General features: G+C 46.6%; 5 protein-coding genes across 6 annotated transcripts; 3 read left to right on the top strand and 2 right to left on the bottom strand.

Annotated features, from left to right (window-relative positions):
• Positions 1-174: 174 nt before the first annotated feature.
• On the top strand, positions 175-1,653 carry LOC108024853 (hydroxysteroid dehydrogenase-like protein 2). The gene has a single exon (XM_017094995.3). It carries the CDS (start codon positions 319-321, stop codon positions 1,558-1,560), a length of 1,242 nt encoding a protein of 413 aa, XP_016950484.1. The 5' UTR covers positions 175-318; the 3' UTR covers positions 1,561-1,653.
• Positions 1,654-2,264: 611 nt separating this feature from the next.
• LOC108024381 (uncharacterized) lies at positions 2,265-3,342 on the top strand. The gene is made up of 2 exons (XM_017094285.3): positions 2,265-2,439; positions 2,512-3,342. The coding sequence occupies exons 1-2, from the start codon at positions 2,419-2,421 to the stop codon at positions 2,962-2,964; spliced, it is 474 nt and encodes a 157-aa protein (XP_016949774.1). The 5' UTR covers positions 2,265-2,418; the 3' UTR covers positions 2,965-3,342.
• Positions 3,343-3,784: 442 nt separating this feature from the next.
• Positions 3,785-5,404, bottom strand: LOC108024869 (E3 ubiquitin-protein ligase RING1). The gene is made up of 2 exons (XM_017095013.2): positions 4,025-5,404; positions 3,785-3,957 (listed from the first exon to the last, which is right to left on the bottom strand). The coding sequence occupies exons 1-2, from the start codon at positions 5,294-5,296 to the stop codon at positions 3,913-3,915; spliced, it is 1,317 nt and encodes a 438-aa protein (XP_016950502.1). The 5' UTR covers positions 5,297-5,404; the 3' UTR covers positions 3,785-3,912.
• A 4,702-nt stretch (positions 5,405-10,106) lies between these two features.
• Positions 10,107-17,545, top strand: LOC108024863 (uncharacterized). Its single transcript, XM_017095005.3, has 4 exons — positions 10,107-10,369; positions 14,182-14,400; positions 15,238-15,574; positions 16,354-17,545. Exons 1-4 carry the CDS (start codon positions 10,290-10,292, stop codon positions 16,738-16,740), a joined length of 1,023 nt encoding a protein of 340 aa, XP_016950494.1. The 5' UTR covers positions 10,107-10,289; the 3' UTR covers positions 16,741-17,545.
• LOC108024861 (uncharacterized) lies at positions 10,250-12,640 on the bottom strand. 2 transcript variants are annotated; one of them, XM_017095002.3, is made up of 4 exons: positions 12,421-12,638; positions 11,373-12,362; positions 10,593-10,706; positions 10,250-10,527 (listed from the first exon to the last, which is right to left on the bottom strand). In XM_017095002.3, the coding sequence occupies exons 1-4, from the start codon at positions 12,516-12,518 to the stop codon at positions 10,416-10,418; spliced, it is 1,314 nt and encodes a 437-aa protein (XP_016950491.1). In that variant the 5' UTR covers positions 12,519-12,638; the 3' UTR covers positions 10,250-10,415. The 2 variants fall into 2 exon arrangements, with proteins under 2 accessions (XP_016950491.1, XP_016950493.1); XM_017095004.3 differs by lacking the exon at positions 10,593-10,706 and having other exon boundaries at positions 12,421-12,640.

Below are 17,545 nucleotides of genomic sequence, written 5' to 3'. Positions count from 1 at the left end.
GAAAAGTTAGGTACATTTTTTTTAAATAAGATGTTCTCTACATTGAACGGTGTCAAAGGTTTTGTTAATATACACACTTTTAAAATAATTTTGCTGACCTAATATCGCGTTCGTGCGTGACTGTCACGCGCTCATCGCTAGCGGGAGCCAGACCCCACCGGGAGAGCAGATGCCGCTCTCCCACCGCCACCTTGTTGTGTATCAACTCGGTTGAATCTGCACTTTGGACTTTCTCTTGGATCTCTGATTTCCAGCACTATCACCGTCAACAGTGGGAATCAAGAGCTCACGGCAAGCGGTCTTTAAACTTTGGACAGGATGATCAACACGGGCAAACTGGCAGGACGGACCCTGTTCATCACGGGTGCCTCGCGAGGAATCGGCAAGGAGATTGCCCTGAAGGCGGCCCGCGATGGAGCCAACATTGTGGTGGCCGCCAAGACGGCGGAGCCGCATCCCAAGCTGCCGGGTACCATCTACTCGGCGGCGGCGGAGATCGAGAAGGCCGGCGGCAAGGCCTATCCCTGTGTGGTGGACGTGCGCGATGAGCAACAGGTGCGCGGCGCCGTGGAGGCGGCGGTGGCCAAGTTCGGCGGCATCGACATTGTGGTCAACAACGCCAGCGCCATCTCGCTGACCAACACCCCGGGCACGGACATGAAGCGCTACGATCTGATGCACAACATCAACACCCGCGGCACCTTCCTGGTGTCCAAGGAGTGCCTGCCGTACCTGAAGAAGAGCAACCACGCCCACATCCTCAACATTTCGCCGCCGCTGAGCATGCAGGCAAAGTGGTTTGCGCCCCATGTGGCCTACACCATGGCCAAGTACGGCATGTCCATGTGTGTGCTGGGCATGGCCGAGGAGTTCCGCGACCAGGGAATCTCTGTTAACGCCCTGTGGCCCCGCACTGCCATCCACACGGCGGCCATCGAAATGCTTACCGGTCCCGATTCCGCCAAGTGGTCACGCAAGCCCGAGATCATGGCCGATGCCGCCTACGCCATCCTGAGCCGTGAGCCCAGGCAGTCCACCGGTCAGTTCTTTGTGGACGACGAGGTGCTGGAGTCGGTGGGCATCACAGATCTCACGGACTACGCCTGCATCCGCGAGAACGCCGACAAACTGATGGTGGACTTCTTCGTGGAGGAGAAGGGAGCTCCGGCGGAGGATGCAGCTCGGGCCGGAGGAGCTACTGCCGCTCCTGCGGCTGGCGGAAGCGCAAAGATACCCCAGCTGTTCCAGAAAATCGAATCTCTCCTCTCGCCCGAGATCGTCTCGAAGACGCAGGCCGTCTTCCAGTTCAACATCAGCGGTGCCGAGCAAGGCACCTGGTTCCTTGACCTGAAGAACGGTTCCGGCTCCTGCGGCTCCGGCACACCGCCTGCCACTCCCGACGCCACGCTGACCATGAACTCGAAGAACTTCTTCGACATGTTCTCCGGCAAGCTGAAGGCGGCTCCCGCCTACATGACCGGCAAGCTGAAGATCAGCGGCGACTTCCAGAAGGCCCTCAAGCTGGAGAAGCTAATGAAGTCTCTCAAGTCCAAGCTGTAGGTGCAATCGTATCGCAGACTTTTTACTATTGTTTAAAAGCGTTTGATTTTATGTATTTCCCAAATAAAGTATGAGATTTTTCTTAAATTGTAATATTAACTGCGGTTCTACGGAGTGGGTGTGGTATTGTTTATAATTGGAAGTAGCTTTTATATGATTCCAAAGTTGTACACTTGTACACTAATATCTGAATTTCGAAATCCTAAAACAAACATTATTTTTGTGATAATTTCTAATCAGAGGAACATTTATTCATTGTTATTATTATCATCATTATTCTTATTTATTCATTGAGTTAAAAATTTGAGACCAGCGATAAAGGTTGTTGATTTCTAGTTTCTAGTGAGCTCATCCTGTTACAAGTCAGCATCAAATTTTTGTGGTTTAGAATCAGCACACAAATTAAACACAAAACAGAAACTAAATACAGATTAAATAGAATTATGACTGATTTGCCAGGGTACATGCATAAAGCTCCTGCTCAAGTTCATCACAACATTCTTAGTTTTGGAATAGCGCTGGTAAGAACTCATCAAGAGAAGAGTATATCTGTAAGTATTTTGGTTACTTTGGGCAAAATTGAAGTATTTTGAAAATAAACTACAGATCAAAATAAAAAAATTGTTTAATTTGAATAGCGCGGGAAACAAGTTGTCTAGCACATTAGACTGACCATAATTCAGCATTGGGAAAGGTTGTATTTTCGGAACACCTCTGCGCAATCATACTTTCCATATTGTTGACCCATAAAATTTGGGTAAATTATTTTTAGCGGGATCGGAAGCGAAGAAAGTAAGGATCCACCTGTCGTTGAACAGGCGAGTGCTCAAATAGCAGTCACTATAGAATACCTTCACCATGGCCTGCTCCAGCTACAAGGTGGGTTGATATTGGAACACTGCAAAGGGAAGAGGCTTAATCATCAGTTCTATGTGTATTTCCTGTCGCCAGAACAAAACCGTGCAGCTGATAAAGTGCTTCTGCGGTTGCAGCGACATGACCGTGGCCGAAGTCAAGAGGATCTACTTGCTGTCCAACAGTGTGCAGCAAACGCTGGTGGATGCGGATGCCACCAAACTGCTGCGAAGGTTCATGGAGTCGAGGCGCAACGGCGACAAGGTGGAGGCCGAGCAGTACCTGGATATCTACGAGAAGTGCGCCGAGTTCCTGGCGGAGAGCCAGCGCACCTTCACCCAGGACGAGGTCGACGAACTGGTCGACCTGGGCCTGCCCTACGATCTCGAGCAGGATCTGTCCAAGCGCATGCTCAGCGCCAATCGGACGGACATCAGTTGCGGGCTCAATCGCATCCAGGGCAGATGTCGCAACGAGATCGAGGCCAGCAGCGACTACCGCGACTTCAGGGACGCCATCACGGCTAAGATGCGTCGGGTACCGCAATGATATAGTCAGCAGTATGGTGAATCAATGCTTTATGTGTTCACTGTGCATCAGCTACCAAAGTTGTCACTTGGTTACCTTTGGAGAACCGCACTCAACCTCGCTCCGCTCTTTAACCTTCCCAGTGCCTTAGGGGCCCCCAGATTAATTATCCTTTTGGTAGATACTTATGGTCATACAACGAAGAAACGGAAACCGTCCTCCTTCCGAGACGTGCTAGAGCCCAGGCTCATCAAACATTCACATTCTATTGAACCCACAGACGGGGGTAACCTTTTACTTAACATTAATGATATAGTTGTTATTTTAATGTACGCTTTGTAATGTTGTTACGCACTAGAAGTAGAGAAATAAACTACCTGATCCCAAACGGGAACGAAATTGTGGTTTTTCTAATAACATTTTTTTCTCAAGGATCAAACTGTCAGTCCTTATAAAAAATATTTAAATTTGCTTTAAATGAACAAGAACAATTCAGTTGCAAAGAAAATTCTGAGTCAAGTTGATTCATATATTGGTCGATAAGTAATCACTGATACCCTAAAGGTAGTTCTCCATCGTGTCGGCAGCAGCATTAAAGTCGCGATGACTTCCTCCTATTCATGTAGGTAGGTAAACACATAGGTAAAAATAATAATAGTGTTTCATTAAATAAAAAAGGCCAGGAGCCAGAGAAGGTTAGTGTTTTTGCGGCTGCTCAGACATCTCTGTGGAGAAAGTCCTTCGCGTCCAAGGTTTGCTCAAAAAGATAACCGATCTTATATTAAACAAATGTGCAACTTATTTAACCACTTGGTTCTTGATCCCAATAAGTGTGTGCAACTTTTACTTACATACAATCAAATGTATTTTCTTTTATAATGAATGCTTTATATACGTTTTAAGCTCTAGATCTAAAAATATTTCCAGTTCAGAAATAAACGCCCTAATACTAAACACCTTTCGTGCTGCTTAGGTTTTCTTCCACGAGTAATACATTTCCATAGGCTTGTTTACCTGGACAATTAGTAAGTATGATTAGTATGAATGTTGTTAGCAATATACAGACTAGCGTGCCACTTACCTTCCAGAATTTATCGTTGACCTGATGCAACGTTTGGTTGCCATTCAGGATGACCAGCTGCTGGGGCTGTGGAGCGACGTAGATGCAGAAGTTGAGCAGGCGACAGGCCTCCGGCAGATCGGCGCCCAGATCGAGGGTCAGCCGCATGGCCAGATACTTGCTGAGATGATCGACGGTGGCATTGGCCGTGGTCTTGATGTAGCGCACGCAGTTCTCCTTGAGTGCACGTATTAGCTGGTTATCCGCTGACATCTCCGTGGGATGGGGCTTGAACACAAGCTCAATTTCATCGTTGATGCCCAGCTCACCATTGCCCTCGCCCTCGGTGTCGATGTTGGAGTCGCCCTCGGTGCGGCAGTCCATCTGCGAGTCCGACTCGGACTCCTCAGACCGCTCCGAGGTCAGCACCGACATGGCGCGCTTCGGCTTGGAACTGCTCGAGTTGGAGGGCACCGGCGACGGAGTGCTCCGCATCGAGGGGGGATTGGAGGCGTCGTCCACTTGCATCCGGGTGGCGGAGGTGCTGGCGCCCGAGTTGGCCGATGAGGAGGGTGCCGCATTCGAGGCGCTGGTGATGGCCGAGGCCGCCGAAGTGCCCGAGTGACCGGGATCCCGGTTCTCGCGATCGATGCTGTTGGTATTGCTGTTGCTATCATTGGAGGCTGTGTCGTGGACATGCATTTGATTGGAGGCATTGCGGGCAACAGCAGCGGGTGCACCTGGAGCAGGCGGTGCTGCCACACTGGGAGCACCATTGGCGTTGCCACCGCCACCACCTCCTCCTCCACCGCCGCCACCACCCTTAGTGCGGAATCTTTGTGGCCGGTTCTGGGACTGCAGCTTGATGCCCTCGTTGATGGAGTTAACCAGCGCCTGCTGCGACTGCGTCTGGTTGAATTTGGCCATCACCTTCTCCTGAATGGCCTCGTACTCTTCGCGACTGGGGTAGATCTTTGAGATGAGCAGGTCGAAGTTGGGATCGGCGCGCAGGGAGCGCTTGGAGACGAGCTTCTTGCGGCACGTTGGGCACTCCTTGTTGCCGGATCGCAGGGCTGTCACAATGCAGTCGGAGCAGAAGCGGTGCAGGCACTCCTTCGTCGTCATCGTCTTCTTGAGCATGTCCAGGCAGATGGGACACATCAGCTCGCTGTGGAGGCTCCTCGGGGACACCGCGATCTCCGTGCTGTCCGTGATCACCTCCTGCGGCTTGCGCTGCAGCTCGTACAGCGACAGCTCCCACGTTTTGTTCGGCGCCGGGTCCAACGACGTCATTTTCACACCAATTCTGAGGCTTTTCAATACACAAACACTGTTTTTTCAGAATTTTCGCTGAAATTTTCCAAATTGGCTTGCAGTATGACCGTAGGCCGGCTGTTTAATAAAGCCACCGCCGTGAAGGGCCGAGCAGGAAATTAAGTTGGTATTTTATTTTGGTATTTTATATTTTAGTACTTCGGTGGCGCGCATATTCGAAATTTTAGACCTTGTAGTGAAAAAGAGATACTATTAAATCTGTTATTATAAATTTAATTATTTTGAATTAATTAATTTTAAAACTTAAAGGTACATCATTAAGCAATAGTTTTTCAATTTCTATTAAAATGTATGGATCCGCCTGGATTGTTTAGCAATTCAGCAACTAAGTATAAAATACAATGGTTTTACTAAAATGTTTTTTTTTTAGTATTGCTTCTGCTCCATCTGGTGATAAAATAAAAAATTCGCTTAGACACGTAGAATTGCTTAGTTTTAAGCCTCTTACTTTAATATTTCTCTGCAAGCTATAACTATTGCATATTATTGTATATACAATAAACCAAATTATCCAGTAGCCTAAACAACTGCTGAAAGTCACGCACTTAAACATTATATTTTAAAAAGTTTCCTAAGCTCAAAGCATTTCGAGAAGCTGCAGTGTTTAATGTGGATCCGCCAGATCCTTTTCGGTTGACACTCTGTCAACACCTCAATTTCCACGACTTCTTGGGGCTGTCAATCAAGGCGTCTGAAAGCATTTACCGGATCCAGCCAAATATGGCTTAAATGCAGAATTGCCGTTAGCTAAATTGCAGCCGAATGCGATTCTCTGCTCTTGGTGACGCTGTGTGGGGCCGACGGGAATCCAGAATGCAGAACTCAGAATGCAGTCGGCCGGTAATTGAATTAGAGGCCCTGGCAGCCACATGGGAGTGACTCCTTCCGCCGCCAGTCTGCATGCATGACGCCAATGACCCTTGGAGCTGAGCATTCCATTACTTTTGGATCGCCCCGACGCGGTTAGGCAAGGTTCGAATCGGAGCGGATCGCGTGCTGCCCAGGTTTCCCAAGCCAAAAGGTTTTCCCTGGCCCGGCTCACCTGTCACATTCGCATTCACAATCGCTGAGCAACGGCCAAGTGCGCATGTGCGGCGGGAGTGACGTGGCAAATAAAATAAACCATAGGCAAATGCCGCCGCCGTTTGAACGAGCGGTGAAATTGCTGGACATGCCTGGCATGGCCAACAAAAATAGGAAAAAAACGTTTAGAAAATGGAGGGAAAAAAGCAGTTGTCACATCCCAAAGGCGCAGGCGTTGCCGCTTTCGAATTCCTCATTAGATCGCCCAGCTAATTATCGTGCTTGGGAGGCGTGGCCGATTTTTGCTCACACCAAATTGCTGCCTCATGGCGGCCGTAATTGCAGCATCTATACATACACTGAGAACGAACACTAAGAACACAAAATGTCAGTAGCCATATAAGTTATATGATATAAGCTACTTTTCAAAGTCACAAAGTAGAATCCCCCTTATTAGTTTTAAAAAATTCTTAATTTAAGATAAACCTAACCTCATTTACATATAGGAGAACAAACTTCAAGATCGATTCCGACTCAAAAATGATGTAAACTCATAATATATTCTTTCTTTAAAAAAATGAATTCAATATTCACATCCTTAGATGATTTATATATGGAACAACAAAATTCAAGAACGATTTCGACTCAAAAATTATATATTTCTATTATATATTATTGAATTTATTATTAACTTACTAGATGCTTATAAATGGTAAATAAATTTACAGAACGATTTCGACTTAAAACAGAAGCAACTTAAATCTAAAAAAACCTTTTCCATAAGTGCTTACCCATTTGTCCGAGTGTATTCATATAAATGCCTATGCCCGGCAATTTTCAACTTATCGAGGTTATCCACCGCGGCACCTGACCAGCAGAACCACCGGAGCCACCTGAATCACCCGAGCCACCGCACCACTTGAACTTGTGCACCCACACGACGCTCGCGGATCGGTGCTGTCCTCGATTCTCCAGGTTCACGACCCACATGGCCGGCTCGCCAGAACTGAAGAACTGGCAACTTTCTTGAATGATCCCAGCCCAGCCAGCTCCTCCATCGGCCGGCGTTTATTGACATTAATCATTTGCGGCAGCTTGCGGAAATTTGCAAGTACCTGGCATAGCTTAGCAGGTACTTCTGGGAAATGGAAATGATTGCCTCTCAGCACACTTTTTATGGCAGCTTTATGGAAGGTGGTTTACTTTACGGCCAAAAGGCCAGGGATTTCGATTCCAGCTGGCGAAAAAAGTGAGGAAAATCCAAGTTTCTCTATGCCATTTTCCCCGATTGTTTCGGGTATGATGTTCTTTTTGGCCACTCAATCATGTTTGTTGGCAGACCGGAAGGAAGCGCTCGCCATTTTGCTTTTGTTGCCCCCTTGTCTGCGCCATTTTGTTGTGCTTTTTGCACGGTTTTTGCGAATCTGTCTGCGAATTTGTAGCCATTGTTCGCATTTAAAGTGAAAGTTGTGCTCTGATATAGAACGAGCTGACCAGCCAGAAATTGCGAATGCCTAATTGGGCTTAACGAGCTGAACTCGGGTGGGCGTTTACTTTGATGTTGCTGCTACAGGGAAAAAAAATTTGACTCGGAAGTCTAAATTACTACTAATATAAAGAAGTATCTCGGAAAATGTTTGCATTAAAATCATATTTAGGTCAAGGGATACCCTGGGTACTATAGAACTCGCGTTTCAAAGTGAAATATTTCTCTTCCGACTCAAGAATTCGCGTTTTTATCAGAAATTCCATTGTTACAAAACCTAAAGTAAATAATTTTTTGGTAATAGCAAGGTGATTAATATTTTAATATTAACGAGGATAATTTTATTTCCCTTGGAATTATCCAATATCCATCTAAATAGTAGACATTTAGTATTACTACCCCCCTTTCTTCTTGTGTACCTGTAAATAAGCTTGGCCCAAAACTGTGAGTAGACCGCAACATGCCACTTAGCCCCTAACCCAAAATCAATGATGGGCTTGGAATATGGCTTGGTATGAGACTGGGAGTTCTCGAATTCCAGGCCAGATTCAGACAGTTAGAATGTCACCCACACACACTCGCACACTCAGCCCACCTGGAGTTGCAATTGCAATCTGTTAACTTGTCCAAAACAAAGGCTGCCACTTCCCAAAGAGCAAAGGCAAAAGCAAAACCAATGCCACTCATAGCCAACAATTGACAATAACAAGCAGGCGGCGTCCACCCAATTTCCAACCCAAACCGTTGGATAGTCCCATTCCAGGCTTTCGGCGGCGGTGCTGAAGTGGCTCGGCAGCACACAACATCATCGATAACAACCACTGAACAGCAGCCACACAATTGGAGTTCTTCAATTGCCCACTGTCCAAATATTGCCAGGGATCCCGAGAACGCAGCGCATTGTTTGCTCGTTATTATGGACGTGGCTCCTGATGGGAACCTGACCTGCGATTGGGATTGGCATGGGGATGGGGATTACTATGGGTTGGGTGGGGTTTTGCAGAGCGGGTTCCTTTGTCTTTTGGCCGCGTACATACCATAAATAAATCTCAATTAAACTGCAACCCCTTTGCCACGGGGGCGTTTCCCATGGACCACGGTACCACGGTGCCCCGGCAATCAATCAGCGGAGCTGGCTACTCCCAGGCTTGCCGGGATGTCACAGATGTCTCCGCACATTCACACCCCAACTCCCAGGTCTTAACTTTTCGGCCGCCACTCTTTATTCTTTTCTATGCCACGCCATGCGGCACTTGCATGTTTATTATTTGGCCTGGCTCTTAAAAGCCGGTCCCGATCTGCAGACTGGACACAGTCCATACGAAGACTGGTGGGATGGGAGGGACGGCTCGAGCCCGGCCAAGTCGCGGCGACGTCACAGTCGTTAAGCGTGACTTTTGTTATTGTTGTTTGTTGCTTTTTGCATACCGTCGGAAAAATGGGTAAATATGGGTGCGGGGAGCGGGCTGGGGAACGGGAACGTAAACAAAAAGCCGAACTCTAAACTCAAAGTCGAAGCCAGTCCACGAATAACCAAAGGCGGAGAAGAAAGAAACCAGAATGGTTCTGCAAATGCGATGGCTTAATACTCTATAATACCGCAGAAAATTTAAGAGTTTTGAAATCTCCTGTAAATGCGGCTAAAATTATGCAACCAAATATTTTTTTTAAAAAGAGGTAAGATGCTTCTTATAGCCTACATACTTATAATAAGTGATTTCAATAGATGGTGATACTCTTTATTATAATATTATTAATACCATTTTAATACTTATAATATAAATAACCAAAGAAAATAGGAAAATAGTAAAAGTAATCATATATTTTAAATAGGGATGTCGGAAGTTTTATTTTACTTTTCACATACTTCTTTCTGTTTGAAAGTTAGGAGTTTTTTTTTGATAAATTAGAAAATATTTAAAATTTTCAAGATGTTTTTCAAATAAAATTCCAATACCAAGTTATATATTGTACATAATATACCCAAGATTATCCCAAAAAAGAGTAGTTTTGAAGCTCGTTTCAATACTTTCATATTTGCAAACCAATTTCCAAAACAATTCCAAATGGGATTTCGGATGAGGTTTCTTTCCGGGAACCAGTGTGATTCCATTAAACTAGGGTTAGTCAATGCGGTTAGCTGGACCTACGTGGTGCAGCCCCCAGCTGAAGTACCCGAAGCCACTCGGCATTTTCGTTCTGTTTCTGTGGCATAAACGGCGACGACGACCGGCCCGCTTCATTCAGTCTTTGGCGAGATTTTATCGTGTGCGGACGTGTCTGCGGCTGACTTGCGAACTTGAATCCGAAAAACGTATAGCGAATTCCGGAATCTTTAACTGAAAACTATTCACGCGATTTTAGATGCAGTTTTTCAACGCTTGGCGCCACAACTTTGAGACTCTGATTCGATTGCATTTACTTTAAGTCACAATTTGCCACATGCTAAAAGTGCCACACAAAAAACACAAGTTCATCAATATGAGTACAACATGGACGAGAACGGCGGCCTGGTTGCTGGGGTAAGTTACCAGGATCTGGGTCCTGGGATCCACAGATTTCAGCTCCCTAGCTGCGCTTCAGGGTCCAGCGTCCTCGCTCCTTTTCCGTCTGCGTGGCCATTTCCACACTGACCACCGCATCCTGCGTTTCCTGCACTTCGGTCTGGGTTTCTTGGTTTCTGGGGGAAACAACGAGGAAGGCGTTGAGATGGGGAGGCTGGGGATGGGGCTGTGAGTCACCTACTCGCTGGACACCCGGTGCCTGCTGCGGTGCATGTGCAGACCACAGCGCCTGCACTTCATCGTGCAGCTCCACGAGGGACCGGTGGACAACCTCTTGTCCTTGCTGCCTCTGACTCTGCGGATGAGGGGCGGGGCTTTTAGGAGGCTGCTAAATCAGCGTCGAGGAGACATTTTATTGTTATTTGCCTGGCGAAGCTACACTGCAGAAAACTGACAGAAGTCCAGAGGTTTCTCTAGGCCCCTCAACTTTCTGGCTTACTTAGCTTTTTTTACAAAGGTTCTTAAGACCTAAGTGTGATCTTTCTTATGGAATTTACATTTATCGAAGCATTCCTAAAAAAATAATATTTTGAAAGGGCTTTAAGTGCTTAAAAAATGAATCTAAATTACAGACATTAAGGATTTACATTTCCTAATAATAAAATATTTAAAGTGAACAACAATTTTTTAAAGTGTTAAAAAAATACAAAATGCATTCAGGTTCTACTGGAAAATGGTGAAAGCAGCTGGTGCATTTTGTTTTATTATCGTCAGGCCAACTTACAATGTAAAAATGGTTAAAAGTGTTATTAGAAATATCTGAACTACCATTCATTACACTAAAATACGAAAAATTACAAGTACCCACTCTAGACTGCTCTTCTCGAAGGTTCTCCTATATGAAATCTGTTTTATGACTATGTGACTACGTTTGAACCATACAGTACAGTATAGCCTTTTTATGGCGGACCCTTAAGTATTCCTAAAAAGAACTAAGTTTTCCTTAATATATAACCCTCACCTTTTTACCCTGAACTTGAGGTTCGGCCTGTAAGAGACTTTTTTATTCTCCTCCTTGGGTGGCAGTCTATCCGTTTGTAGATTATCTCCTATTTGGTTCACCGGGACAGGAGTCCTTGGTTCCAGTGACGCCTCCCTGGGCAGATCCGCCACCAGCAGCCTCTGTTTCACTTCTAGCATGGTGAGATCAATCAGATGGTTGACCGAGTTGAGAACTTCGTGCTCGATGAGGTCGCTCTGGCTCTTAATGGAGTCGTGGATGAGATAGAGGGCCTGCAGATGGGGCTTGATGACCTCCTCCTCGTCATTGTAGGTCTGGGTATTCATATGCTGGGAGTCAATCTCGGTCTGCACAACGGCACTGGTACAGTGGAGCTCGGTTTGGGAGCCCAAGGAGGCACTGAGCAGCTTGGTTTGGGTGAAGCTGCTCTTGGCGGTGACATCCGACTGGGTGATGCGGCTTTGCACTGCCTGTTTCTCAGTTTGACATCCCAAGGATTGCTGGCCGGGATTGAAAGTCTGCTGTTCCCTGGCCATGTGCTGAATCAAGTCGGAGGTGTCCACCTGGCTGCTGATCCATTCCTGGAGCAGCGTTTGGCTGGCAGAGCTATCCAGTTGCAGCTCTGTGCCCACGGCTATGCTTGAGAGCTGCTGGACAGGATTGAAGGTCTGCTGATCCCTGGAAATTGTGCAGATCAGATCGGTGGTATCCACCTGGCTGCTGATCCACTCCTGGTGGGCCGTTTGGCTGGCACTGGTCTCCAGGCGGACCTCTGTGCCCACGGCAATCGAGCTGTTATCGATGAAGGTCTGGGTGAATCCATCTTCCCGGGATGATGATCTATAGATCATCCCACTTCCTCGCTCCAGCATTCGCTGCACAAGACGACGACGCTTTTGCAGCCTGCTTCTCAAGGAGGAAGTGCGTCGAGTCCGCTTCACCTGGCGGATCAACAGCTTTCCCATCTGCAGTTCATAGTGAACCAGGTAGCTGGGGCGCTCACTTGCCAATTAACATGTGGTCCTAACTATTTGAACCCGGCACTCACCTCACTTTCCCGCACTTGAATCGCTTGTGCCGACGTATGACACCGTTTGGAGCGGTGGACATGGACAGCAATAGCAAATCCTTCAGATCGAAGCGCATTTTGTAACTGCTTCCCTCTTCTGTTCACAATAATTATACAACGTACAATTTTGGCAATAACGTATCTGTACAATATTTCCCTAGCAGTGTGAGGTTCTGAATAATGTATACCCACCCATACAAGTAGTTCAGAATTATCGAAGGTGTGCTGATGTGTGTTGCCCTTATGCCGAATTTAATATTTCACACGAAACCCTTTTCGAAACGTTGTCTTCAGAGAGCCCAACACGCAACCTCATGTGGCGTATCCTATGGATACACATATGTATTGCATATATCTTGTATGGCTGCGGGCTCCTTTGTGCTGGCAATTCATTAATAATTCAAAAATGCCGCATATGTTCAGGACCAGGACAACGAAAAATAATAAAAAAAAATGCATTCACTTATTCTGCAATTTATCAATACAGAGTTAACATGAAAATGGCCACAAAAACCACAGCGCAGACACAGAGGACACAAAGGAGTAGGAGCTACCCGCCCGGGGTGTTTGTTTGGCTTGCATCGCCAGGGATCTTGGGATGGGGATGGGGTCTCCATGGCCGTGGGGATGGCGTGGCATGGGAGGAACTCCAGACAGCATGTGGTGGCCACTGCTAAGTACGTGTTGATTTGGGCGCTTTCGATTGGGCTCCCATGGATTTGCAATCCACAAAATCGATTGGCCCCCATTCCCGTCCATCAGATCCAGCTCCCAGCTCCCAGCTCCCAGCGCCCAGATCCCGACTCCTGCTCCCGACTGGCCTCTAATCCCGCCTGCAGGCACAGTTTCCTTGCTGTCTTGCACTCGAAATTTATGCAGTTCCTTCGGCTTCTAAGGTTTTTTCTTCATTTTTTTGCATGCATTATCTTCCTTTTTTTCGTAGAGCTCTGGGGCTAAGACTTGGCTCAGAATGCCGGGCACGTTGGCTGGCCTTCGGTTACATTTATTGCATAAAACCCAGCCAATTTCCATGATAATTTGTAACGAGCGCAAGACCGCCAAGGGGTTATATGGGTATGGGTGTATGTGCAGTCCAGCTTAGTCGGTCAATAGCATTTCGCTTGACAAACTCGATATGGGATCGATCTCTTGTCGGAGACCTTAAGACCCGCTGAAAGTCCAGCAATATAATCACATAATGTGGCTTTTTAAGCCAAAGGTATCGATGATGGCAACACCCACCGGAGATACTGATAGCCGGTTCTAATGCTCCCATGACTCTTGAGTTTCCCAGCAATGCCCCTGCGTTTTCCCTGCCCCTGGGGGAAAAACCCTGTAATTGTACGTGCCTATTTGCATTTTTATCTGCTTTGTTTTCCGCTTTCTTCCTTATTACAACTTGACACTCGAGCAGCGGCAAGTAGTTTTCAGTGGTTTTCAGTTTCACATTGCGGCAGGGGCAACATCTATTTAAAGTTGAGGAGTCGCCTTACATGATGGGTATGGCCCCTCCCCGAAAGTGGCTCGAAATTAAGACCTTGGGCCATCTCACCTGTCAAAGTGAATGCCGCCAGAACGACCCTGAACCCGGGAGGCCTGGCAGCCTGAACCCTGGAATCCCTGGCCGTGGGGTCCAATCAAAAGCCGCAGGCAGCCTAATCCCTTATAGAATTTCGCACATAAAAACGAGCTATGCCAGCCCATAAACCGATGGCCATTAAAGCGGTTTCCATCCCGCAGGTTCTACTGCCTCCTGTGCCTCGCTTCCATTGCGATGGCCCAGGGTGCCGGCAATTCGGGAGCGGTTTCGGCCAAGGATGTGGCCCACATGCACAAGAGCAGGAGGATGGACAAGCGGACGGTGGCGGCAGCGGGAGCGAGATCGGATCCTCTGACGGCCATCAAACAGCCCAAACAACTGGCCAGAAGCGCTCATGGCCTCAACAAGAAGCTGCTCAGGTGAGTCAAAACACTGTGGGAAAATGATATAATAAAGCTCTCAGTCCAGCGTGATATTTTATAGGCCTTTCCTAAGCGCTGGCAATTTATATTCATAAAATATTTATGTAATTTCCAATCTGATTTATGATTTTTAGGAGATACACATTCTCTTTTCTAATATGTAACAAATTGGTAGAATACTATAAAAATCCTAAAAGCGTTTATTTAGTTATTATAATACTCATAAATATTAGAGGTATTGCTCATCAAAATGATTAGATTTTTATGTAATATTGCTAATATAAATAAATAAATTTTTATGAGAGTAATTAAGAAGTAACAAATTTTTAAAGTTTTATTAAAATTCTTCTTGCGCAACGTAAGCTGGTAAATTTAAAATGTTATTATTCAACATTTAAAAGTCATAAAATACATATAAAAAATTTTCATTGCTTTATAGTTGCGACTTTAATTAAGCCATAATAAAGCTTAGTAATTAACCTGTCCTATTAAAAGATTACAAAGCCTAAGAAAAAATGTATAATGGCAATTCCTGGACATGTGTTAATTCACACAACCAACATGCGTTACGCATCTTTGAGTTTGGGTGTTTAAATTTGAGCACCCGAAGATTAAGGCTGCATTTTTCTCACTGGTCACTAAGATGGGATGGTTGGGGGACAGGTAGACGCCTCTTATTTTGGGCTTAATTAAAGTGCCGTGTCCAACTCATCCCCCTCGATGGCCATAAATTACCTAGTGAAATATGCATGGAAAACGTTTGCTAGACCAGAGACTATGACCAAGAATTTGCCCCCACCAACCTCCATTACACCATCGCCCTCCTCATTGCAGCCAGATGGGATTCATGAAGGTAAAGGCGCCCAATAGCCACAACCGGAAGCGGCTGGCGGTTGAGTCACGACGCCACTCCTCGCGCGATGACTCACACATGTTCATCATCAAATTGCCGCCAAATATGCACTACTATGCAGGACCCGGCGCGAAGAATTCCGTGGACACGTCTGGCAAAGGTAACGCTAATGGTTACCCCAATGGTGGCAACGCACCCAAGATGACAGCGGCAGCAACAGCAGCAGCAACACCGGCGGACACACGGGCAACATCCAGCTCGCCAGCAGCAACATCGCCGGTTGCCGAGGCGTCGGCGTTGAAAGCTAACGGGAAAAAGGTAAACGGGATTCCATTAGGTTACACCATAGACACGGGCACACACACAATGCCCCTTCTGGCCATGTCTTCCGACTGGCTCTGGCTCTGGCTCTCTCGCTCGCCCAAGAGATGTATCTGTATCTGGGGGCCAGGTTCGGACCCAGACCGCGCGATAAACATCGGCGCGCATGCGCATAAAACAAATTGCAAAACGAAGCGGAGAAGCTGATGTGGAAGCGAAATGGATTACCCATTTTGTAGACCACGTCGAAGAAGGCCAGGAACATGCGACTTGCAGTTGCTATTTTTATGCGTGTTACCCCCAATGACCAAAATGGGTATGTTGGACCCTGCCAATCCGACCTATAAATAGCCAGTCAATAGGGTCTGCTCAGACAGCGGGGTATCCAGAAGTCCAGAGCCCCGGACAGGGGGCTCCCATACAGCATTCCGAGCTGTAATACACGGCCTTTGTGGAGCCGGGGCACTGAATTAATGCAGCAAGTGTCAATGTCAGTGGATGTCGGACAGGCACGATGGCACGAAAATTATTACGCTCTCACGACCAAGGCATGGTACACCAGTATAGGGGATACCTGAACCAGAAATTAATATGCAGGCCATTAACCAAGTCCGAGCTTCAATTAAAAATGCAATTTGTTTGAGCCACTCCGCCGCTTGAGGAGTGGTGTATTCCTGATTTGCCGATTTAGTCGCCGGCGCACACACGGCTGATTTATGGGACGCCAGTCGCAGTCTACGGGTAATGTTGTCTAATCAGTGCGCTTTCAATTGCAGGTCTCGTTTCCCTTCAGCTCGAACGGTCGACCTGGTCGCATCTACCACTGGAACCTGCCCGTGCTGAAGGAGGCCCTGGCCAAGAAGCCGCACTTTGCCCACGTCTCGGCGGCGGACCGAAACCGGCTGCTGGACATCCAAAGTGTGCCCACCTGGCGCCAGCCCTGGGAAAACGAGACCGCCGAGAAGGGCTTCAGTGCGGGCGGCGGCAAGGCCAAGTACCGCAAGTCCCTGAAGCCCAAGTCGCCCACCTACTACGCCCCCGCGCAGGCGGTCAGCAAGCAGAGCTTCCACAAGTACTTCGCGGGCAATGGCAAGCCCAAGGGATTCTACGTCATCAAGGAGCACCAGAAGAAGCCGCAGTTCTACCAGAACATCATCTCGTAATCCGGTGGAACTGGGTATCCCTGAAACACCTTCGAAAGACTGCGGTGCCGGGCGTTCTATTTTGCATCTTTTCACCAGGGGCTCTCCCCTCTTCCGTCCAGCTTCCACTCGGAACTCCAGTTCCGAGTACATCCTCACCCTATCTGAGCACTCGAGCAACTGTCTAACAATTGCAAGGGGTCAAGTCTATTTTTGTAAAACGGCAATGAATACAATAACAGATGGGCTGGTCCAGGGGGGTCTATATATGTCTTAAAGATCAACCATATCAGCACAAAAAAGGTCATAAACATTTTATAATATTTTTTTGAGACTTCTGTGGCGGTTATTCAGCCACTTGGATCAAAATGGTAATTTTTAAGACCTAAAACTGGAGTTTATATTTGATAAATTGAATTTTTGAAACGCCCACGGACCAAATAAATCGTATTATATACTCATAATATATAATAATCCCTGTAAGACTTAAAAGTGGAATTTATATTTGATTTTTGAAAAGCCTACGGACCAAATTAATCTTAAATCCGAATTTCAATAGGTCCAGATGCAAATGCTCTTAATGTATAACGTTTTCATTATTTTCCATTGAAATTTCTTCATGTTAATAAATTTGGAAGTGTATATGACCTAAAGACATATCGGTTGAAGCTGTAAACTCAAAACCCATAAAGAAAAACCCTCTTAAGGACCAGCCCAAGCTGCATTTAGCTAAGCAACTACGGCAAGCAATAAATTATGTCATATATCAAGCTAGGCTTAAGTGCATGAACGATTTTGTTTTGATAAATAAATATTGACTGATTTT

This window comes from Drosophila biarmipes, chromosome 3R (genome assembly GCF_025231255.1).
Source record: "Drosophila biarmipes strain raj3 chromosome 3R, RU_DBia_V1.1, whole genome shotgun sequence".
Taxonomy (NCBI): Eukaryota; Metazoa; Arthropoda; class Insecta; order Diptera; family Drosophilidae; genus Drosophila; species Drosophila biarmipes.
This window is presented reverse-complemented; position numbering and strand designations above follow the sequence as displayed.